We start from the raw sequence: 9,614 nt of genomic DNA, 5'->3' as shown, positions 1-9,614 counted from the left end.
TCAGCTTCTGTGGTGTACACTCTCACCTGTGCAGACTAAGTTCCTAAGTTCCGCGGAGTCCTGGATCCAAGATGGTGCTCCCTGCTCCTGAGGTAGAGGCCTCCCGTGCAGGGCAGACCACTGTCATCCGGCTGGGAGGGTGCTGGATGTCTGCGGCCCCAAAAGGGTGCTGCCTCAGCAGCTCTGTGGCTTCCGCTTGTCCCAGAAGCTGTCTGCCTCTGTGGTGCACACTCTCACCTGTGCAGACTAAGTTCCTAAGTTCGGTAGAGTCCTGGAGCCAAGATGGCGCTCCCGTGCAGGGCGGACCACTGTCCTCCGGCTGGGAGGGTGCTGGATCAAAATAAGAAATTTTAAAAATGCTTCAAAAACACATATTTCCATAAGAACAAATTGTTTAAAATGATATACCTACTATACAAATTGTATCTTGACTGTATAAAATATATTTGCAACTGAATAGCAGTAAGATGCATACGGGATATTGAGAGACAGGCTGATCACTGGTTACTATCACCAGATGCTCTTGTAGAAGATCCAAGTATAATTATCAACACCCATGGTGTGGCACAATACCATCTATAATTATAGTCAAAGGGAAGCTGACACACTGTTGTGGCCTTGAGGTACATCAGCATGCAGATGTACACAGATATGAATGTAGGCAACATTCATATACATAAGATAAGAAAATAGAAGATGAATGATCCAGTAGAATGATAATAAGTGAATAACTAAGAGCAAAGGAACAAAATTAACTAAATAGAGAAGTACCTCATTTAAAAAAGCATATTTTCTTTTTTTTATCTTTCTTTGCTGTTTTAAGTAAGATAGGTAATATAAATTTTCTATTTCACTATGGTATTAATAAACAGTTTCATTGTTTACAAAAAACAGCAGTAGAGTAGAAAAAGTAGCATAAATAGAGACTGAATGTATAGACAACATATTTGATGATGTAGTAGCCAAAAATGTTGCAAAATCTGGAGAACTAAATAGACAACTGAAGACATTTAGAGTCCTAAACATACATGATCACAGAAGAATTTATCCAGAGTCAAAGTCCCAAACACACAAAGTTGGATGACAAGATGTCTTTGTGAGTAAAGGCACTCACTGCATAGCTGGACATACTGAGTTTGATGACAAGAATCCATGTGGTGCAATAGAAGAATCAACTTCCAAATGTTCTCTAGCCTGTGTGCACTGATCATGACACACAGACACACAGACACACACACACACAGACACACACACACACACACACCAGAACAAATGAATAAAATTGCAATAAAAGTTCTGAAAATACAAAGAAGTGATTTAAATCTGAGAGAAAAATATTAATTCATAAACAAAGGCATTGACATCAAAGTAACACTACATCTTTAACCAACAAACCAGAGACCCAGAAAATATTAGCTGATATTTTCCAAGGTTTGAAAGTTAATAATAGTCAACCAAGATAGCTTTAATTAATAAAGTAATCTTCTTAAAATATTGAAGAAACATTTTAAAAGAAGCACAAATTAATATGACTCAGAGCAATGAAATAAGAATTGCAAGCTATATTTACAGAATGCTACAAACAAAGGAGGAAGACAGTCTCATTTATATAAGCATAGGAGGAAACATATTTCATGAAAGGAATCAATGAATAGATATAAAATAGGTACGTGAATAATGGAAAAATAGATTATCCAACAGAAGAAGAGAAGGGTTATCAATAATCTAGGCAATTGGAACAACTAAGAAGCCTAGAACAGAACAAACCCTTAAATGTAAATGGACTCAACTCATCATTTGAAAGAGGAAAACTGATGAGATGAGAAAACAAGATCCAACTACTTCTTGTCTCCAAGAAACACCTTCCTGAAAAAGTGAAACTCAAAGGATAAATAAACAAGCTCGCATAGCAATTCTCTATCAGATAAATATGACTTCAACCTAAAATTCATCAAAAAAAAAATAAAGAAGGAATTGGAATTATGTGTTAATAAGGTGAGAAATTTACCAAATAATACAAATGATGCTTAGGCTTCTAATTTCATAAAAATAAACACTAAAGAGTTTATTTTATTTCATAAAAATAAACATAAAAATAAACCAAGTGTTGTAGTTTGGCCTCTTGCTCTGTTTTGCAATGCTAAATTCTGTATTCAGTCTAGATACTCAAGGTGCAGAAATCCTCACATAGAGCAACCTTTGTTGTATAAACCTTGTCTCTCCCCACCCCACGTTATCCATGAGGTTGATTAATAACGATGCTGGCAGCCTGTCGCTGGGCAGAAGTACATAGACAAAGCTTCAGTTCCCAGGTGGAGGCAAGACTACAAGGGAGAGAGAGAAAGAAGAAAGAACGCACCATGGGATATGTGGATCATGAATGCATGGCCATGAGGGTAGGCCAGTTGGAGTACAAGCAGCCTAGGCAAAACATATGCCCAGCTCTAGTACTTTAAAATTTATTATAAATATAAAGGTTTTCTATCTTTTATTTGGGAACTAGATGATGTAAGGTGGGGTAAGAACCGTTAAATAATATTTACCACAACAACCAAGTGTCAGATATACCAGATACATTAATAGTAGGTGACATAAAATCCATCTCTCATCTTTAGATAACTCTACCAAAGTAAAAACTTGAAGCAAGAAACTTTATAGTTAAATTACACCACAGATCTACTGGATTTAAGAAATATCTATAGATTATTCACTACAATATTTGGGAACATAGATTCTTTTAAGTGGTATGGAAACTACTTAAAACCAGTCACATAATTTACAATCTGAGTCTTAAATACAACTATATTGATAGGAATAATTTTATATAACGTCATACCATAGAGAAATAAACTAGAAATCCACAGTGAGAGAAATGCTATGACTATTTGGAGATTATGTAAATATAATGCACTTTTGAATTATAGTGGTCCACTGATGACATCAGTAAAAAAAAAATATTTTAAAACTAGCTGGAATCAAATGACAAGAGTAGCTTGTTGCAGGAAATAATAAATAAGGATCATACCAACTCTCCTGCCCCACTGGCCACATTCCTGCTCTAGTACCTGTCCCCACTCTAGTACCGGCACTTGGAGGGCAAGGCACTATGGCCCAGCGGCGTCTCGCTGGGAGTGTTCTCACCACCCACCTACTGTCTCCCAGCTAGCTGCTGCTGTGCTTCTCTCTTCACCGCTAGTTCTTCTTCATCCACAAAGCCATATAGTCGGCAATCACACATTCCAGTAACTTAATGGGACCGCCAACCTCGCGGTTGCAACTCACAACACCCAGTACCCCCGTAGAATCATGACTCTTAAAGCTTAATTAACCAATCAGATTTGTGTACCAATAACATCACAATTTACAAAGTGCCAATAAAATAATTTCAGAGCCAATTAATAATGATAAAAGCTTTATCCCAATATTTCTAACCTTGTGAAATCATAGCTACTTGTGGCAGGTAAATGGCATGAAGGTACACAGCCAAAGCCATCTTGGTTCTTCTCCCTACCCTCTGTCACTGTTCTCTCTCCCTCTCCCTCTCTCTGCAACTCTTAGCTCTGCCCTCCTTATCTCTTTCCAATCACAGAACTCCTCTGCACTAATGTAACTGGACAGGGGAAATCTTGCTACAATAGCCCAAGATCTAGAACCTCTGAGATAAAGCAAAGGGAAATTTTTAAAATGAATTGAAAGCTACAAGTGCCTACATCAAAAATATAATAAATCACATGTAAATAATCTTATCATATACCTCATATGTCTAGTAAAATATAGGTTAAATGTAAACATAGTAGATGGCAAAAATACATTAATATTTGGATAGAAACTAATGAAATAGGGATGCAATGAATAATACATAAAAAAGAACCAAGATTGACAAACTACTAGGAAAACTTGTTAAAGGATGGCAAGATGCAAATTAACAATGCAAAGGAATTGTTTCACAGACCAAAGAAATGATCAGAGGATATATATATGATATATATATATATATATATATATATATATATATATATATATATATATTAGTAGAAACTAATAAATTCTAAGCACATATGGCTTACTAACACTAAATCAAGACGTGATTAGCAACTCATATAGACCCATAATGAATAACATGATTGAAGGAGCAATTAAAAGTTCCTCTACAAAGACCATGAGTGAGCACACTGTTGAATTCTACCAAAGCCTTTAAGATGTAATGCCAATACTTCAAAAATGACCCCACATAATACAAAAGGGAGGGACTCTCTCAAACTCATGCTAAAAAGTCCATATTATTTTAATATCAAAGCTAGATAAGGACAAAATGAAAGAAAAATAAACGGAAATTACTTGGTATACTTAGATACAAACATTAACAAAACTCTTCCAAAACAAACTGAAAAACACATTAAGAAAATCATGCATAATCACCATGTAGGTTTCATCCCAGAGATGCAAAGTTGACTCTGCATATGCAAATCTGTGAAAGTAATGCATTATATAAATAGAGTGAAGACCATTAATCTTCACCACAGGAAAAGCTGATTAACTCTCTAGTTACAGATAAGCAACTACACCTACACACAGAAACATTTTTACATATTTTGAAAGAAAGAAAAATATAATGTGATACAGGGCAGTCCCATACATTAACTCAGAGCAGTTGTAATAGCATGTACATAAGCATGACACATAACCTCAACTCAGACAACTTTAATGCATGGAGGGGCTGGGGTGGGCGTAAAGTCCAATAGTAGTAAACGATTTTGGCAATTGATAGCTAATGAGAAAGGGAGAATCAGTTCTCTGCAGCAGTGTAAGCCTTGGTAAGTCAACTGTACTCCACTAGAAGGCCAAACTATTCAAGAATATGTGGACTTGTTGAGTGTTAAAAGAAAAATAAACAGAAAGAACACAAAGTTGGGTGGGTAGGGAAGGAGGCTGGATATGAAAGGAGATGGGCGGTAGAGTGAACATGATCAAAATATATTATTTCAAAGATCTAATAAAAAGATAAAGGTGGAAAATATGTTGAGTATTCAGGAAGAGTATCAAAGATGCTGTCATTTGAACTGACATCAATGATTGATTTGTATGTGAACAGATGTGCATGCATGCCATAGAATACCTGTGGAAGTTAGTGGATAATTTTAGAGAGTCAGTTCTCTCCTTCCACCATGGTTGAAGGTATTGAATTCAAGCCACCAAGTTTGTACCATATGTGCTTACATGTACTAAACAATCACACTATCCCTGAAATTAATATTTGAACCAACAAAGTACAGACAAATGAATTGCATGAAATGTTGGGGAAGCATGAAGGTTCTAAAAGCCAAAATGAGCTTAATTTATAAGAAGGAAGTAAAACATCCTTAAGGAAATACACCTGGGCTCCCTATGAGAAAGATGAAGGATGGAGAACAGTTAATATTAGAGAGGATGGCAGAGAAGAATTTTGTTTAGCTTTAAAATGTGTGGTAAGGCTCTTGGTTTAATCTCATAAACAATTGCATTTCCTGGGTTTTGGAATGGCTTATCTAGTTTAGATTTAAAATATTAGATTCTTTTAAAGATTTTTTTATGTATATGAGTGTTTTGACTGCATGAATATCTATGAACTATGTGCATACTTAGTGCCAATGGAGGCTAGAAGAGGGGAACTGAGTGTCCTGTGACTGACATTACAGAAGGTTGAGAGCTATCATGTGACTTTTAGGAACAAACCCAGGCATTCTGGAAAAAAAAAAAGCCAATGCTTTTAATTGCTGCACTGTCTAGTGAAGATGAAAAGCTAGCAGGTGATCTTCTAGAGATGTTTCACCATGAAACTAATATGGAAGAGACTTTGAGAGCTAAGTCCCAAAGGAAAAAAAATCTCAGGAAATGATTCTGCAGCTGACATGCCTTTTCTGTCCTTATAAAAATAATAGCCTAGCTCCTGGGCATTAGCCCACCCTATTGGGAAGATTTCCACATATCAATGAAGATGCACATATCAATAGTGATGCTATATAAGCGAATAGATGATTTCTTAATTCATAAGGACAATTCTATAAGAAATTGTAAAATTGTCCTAGTAATTATCAAGCCCTTTGTAGTAAAACCCTCTCTAATAGGAAAACTGCTATTAGAACTCTGCCACTGTTCATGTGTCACAAGTTAATTGCTCCTGAGATAGGAACATATTCCTTAGAGCTATGGCAATTAACCAAAGTCCATAAAAAAAAATTTATTGTAGGTGCGAAGACAGAAGATTAAAATATTTACTATTCAAAACTTCAATGCTATCTTAATCACAAGAATTATGGTTTTTAACTTTCAATAAACTTGTAGAACTAGTGAAAGAAAATAAATGTCTGGTTAGATAACTACTCTTAATAGAAACCCATGAAAACATCTCTGTTGTAAACTTCTTATTCATTTTATTATTTGAATTTATGTTTGAACTTTTAGTGAACATCTGTTTTTTTTTAACATGTTTGGAAAAAACCAAGTGATCTATTCTTCTAAAAATGGTACAAAAACCTTGCAATGAGGACATTCGGGCAAGGTCAGAAGAAGAGAGCAATATACAGAATGCAGAGAGAAACACAAAGAAGAAGATGCAGACATATTAGAGAAAGCAGGCATTCATCTCCTTACCATGGGACAGAACAGGTCTTAACGGCAAGGCAGGCTTAGTCTTACTAAAGAGGACAAAGCTTTTTTCTTACAGGTTTGGATTTAATTCATTTAGGATAAAAAAGGAAATAAAAGGATAAAAGGATAGAAGCCTTTTCTTTCTCTATGCTATAAAGACTGGTGCTCCATTTTCATTCAGACTGAGTGAGTTCTTTCTGCTCTGGTGCTTGGCATTTTGTTCCATATGTATATGTAAGTACCGTTGTGTGAATGGGGAGTATGTAAATATGAGATAGGTAAGTAGGTAGACACAACAGGAATGCATGAAGATGTATGAGTGAGTGCATATATGAATATGCGTATATATGAATGTATGTATATTTGCTTGTGTAAAAGTTTTTCTTCTGTGAATGGTCACAGACTCTCTTTTCCTTGTTGAGTAAAAGTTTATTGCTCCAAACCTCCATACTGCCTGACAAACAAGAGGGGAGGCTTCTGGGTAAGATAGAAAGGAGCACTAGCAATTAATCCTTTACTTAATCCTCTGTTGTTTACAGACAATTCACCCAGTGGCACGCAACTTCTGGCTCCAGAGTACATCAGTGATTCTAAGTTAATAAGCAAACTTTATTCTAGAAAGCAACCCAAACCCAAAGCAACCCAAGACCAAGTCCACCCTATCCCCCTATCCCACAGACACTCTTCCCATCAGCTGCTTCAGAGAAGATCCAGCCCAGCTCAGTCTGAGGCTAAGTGCCCAGCACTGGGCCTTCTTTCGAGCCCTTAAAATATCAGCTCTTATATAGAATCATATAACGCAGTTCAGTTAGGAAACGTTGGAATTTATACCAGATAGCAACACTAAAGAGAATAAGAAACAGATTTTAAAATGTATTTTGAGGAATTGAATTAATTATGTACTCGACATAGGGTCGAGGAAAATGAAGTACATATGATCATTTAAATTTTATATTACTGACACAGAGATGGAAAAGCATCAAGTTTCTAAGGTTGAGATTGTGAACATTTCATTTATGAAATCTCAGGATTTTATTTCGTGGAAGATATCTAGAAAAGGAAGTGAGTCATCTCTTACAGAGTCTAGAACTCAAAAGAGATATCAGACATAAACACCAAAAATTTAAATTATCTTAACATTTGATACTGTAAGAATAAATGAGAATCTAGAAACATCATTCTATAAAATAAAATATGTCAAAAAAGACTTATTACAGAAGTGAGGAAGTTAGAGTTTACTGATATCATGAAAGTTGAGACAAACATTTTTAAGAAATAAAATGGTAATGTGTGTTAAGATTTAAAGAATGGAGGACAAGACAGGTCTGATGGGTATCTTTGGCAAAATGTTTCTTGGAAAAACTGGAACAAATACACAGGGCAATGGGTTGAAAGTGAACAAAAGGGAAGAAGAGGTAAGTATTGGGACATTTAGGTGGAAAAGGGAGAAGGAAAAAATGTCAGAAATGTGTGACAAGGGAGTGTACACGTGTAAAACTTGGAACTAAGATACTGAATTTTCTTAATCCTGAGAACGAACACTGGTTGAGTAAAAATAAGAAGGGTATAGATACAGAAAACACAAACAAAAAAGTCTTCGCTCAAGTGAAAGGAGGCCCGAGACTGTGTAACAAGGAAGAAATATTAAGACCAGTTCAAATATACATAGAGCATTCAAGATGTGAACATTGAGGAAAGGGGGGGGTCCTTTGTAAAAAGTTAATGATGAGTTGGACTAGCTTTCTCCACCTTCTTGAAGAAGGTCCTCTTGATGGCCTGAATGAGTTCCTTGTTTCGAAGACTATAGATAATGGGATTGGCCAAAGGTGTTAGCACAGAGTAGACTACGGCTAGAGTGCGGTCAAGAGTCAATGAGTAGCTCTTCTTTAGCCGAACATACATAAAGATGATGCTCCCAAAGAAGATGAGCACCACGATGAGGTGTGAGGCACAAGTGGAGAAGGCCTTCCTTCTTCCTGCTGCTGTTTTGATCTTCAGCACAGCACCAATGATCCTCCCATAAGAGGCCATGATAAAAAGGAAAGTGATAAGGATAATGAAGGCATTGACAGCAAAGTCCACCAGAACATTAGTGGATGTGTCTTTGCAGGCCAGGCTCAAAAGAGGTGGAAAATCACAGAAAATGTGAGGGATCTCATTGTAGTTACAGAAGGGGAGCTGAGAGACAAGGATAACCTCAGAAATAGGACACAGAAAACCACAAGTCCAGCAGCCAGCAGCCATCTTTACACAGAGTGCTGTGGTCATAATTGAAGGATAGTGGAGGGGTCGGCAGATGGCCAGGTATCGGTCATAGGCCATGGCTGTAAGAAGGTAGCATTCAGAGGCCCCAAGGGAGTGGAAAAAATAGGTTTGAAGGAGGCATCCTGCAAAAGAAATTGTTTTATTCTCACTGAGAAGATTAGCTAGCATCTTAGGGATGGTGGTGGCTGTATACCATAACTCCAAGAAAGAGAGAACACTGACAAAGTGGTACATGGGTTTGTGGAGGGCTGCATCCAGTCGTATGACTAGGAAGATAAGCATATTACCACCAATGGTGAACAGGTATACCAACAGGAGCAAGACAAAAAGGCAGCTTCTGATGTGTTCCACATTGGGGAAGCCAAGAAGCACAAACTCAGTCAGGCTTGAGAAGTTGTGTTGATCCATGAGAGACTGAAGAGGACAGGAAGATTGAAGAACCAAATTAGAGGGATTGCCAATATATATCAGAATCTTATTTATTGTCATTCCTCATAAATTGAAAGGTGGCATTTTTAATTACTGTCATTAATGCTAATGCTATTAATACTAAGTAAAAATAACAGCTAGATCTGGTTCTAAATACACCAAGTGGGAAAGGCACCTATTGTACCTATTTTATAAAATGAAAACTAACAAGGTTGGGAAGATTGGGACACCTCACTATTTCATAGCATGAAAATTTTAATTTCTGTATTCCATTGTGTTCATCTCTAAGTTAT

At 36.6% G+C, this 9,614-nt stretch overlaps 1 protein-coding gene across 1 annotated transcript; it reads right to left on the bottom strand.

The window, feature by feature from the left end:
- Positions 1–8,346: 8,346 nt before the first annotated feature.
- Positions 8,347–9,300, bottom strand: LOC110303980 (olfactory receptor 6N2). The gene has a single exon (XM_021175228.1). The coding sequence runs from the start codon at positions 9,298–9,300 to the stop codon at positions 8,347–8,349; it is 954 nt and encodes a 317-aa protein (XP_021030887.1).
- Between the last annotated feature and the right edge of the window lie 314 nt (positions 9,301–9,614).

This window comes from Mus caroli, chromosome 1 (genome assembly GCF_900094665.2).
Source record: "Mus caroli chromosome 1, CAROLI_EIJ_v1.1, whole genome shotgun sequence".
In the NCBI taxonomy this organism is placed as follows: domain Eukaryota; kingdom Metazoa; phylum Chordata; class Mammalia; order Rodentia; family Muridae; genus Mus; species Mus caroli.
The sequence above is the reverse complement of the archived record's forward strand: the minus strand, read 5'-3'. Positions and strand labels throughout refer to the sequence as shown.

Coding starts and splice junctions, on each gene's coding strand:
- LOC110303980 (XM_021175228.1), bottom strand. CDS start 9,300: ATGGATCAACACAACTTCTCAAGCCTGACTGAGTTTGTGCTTCTTGGC.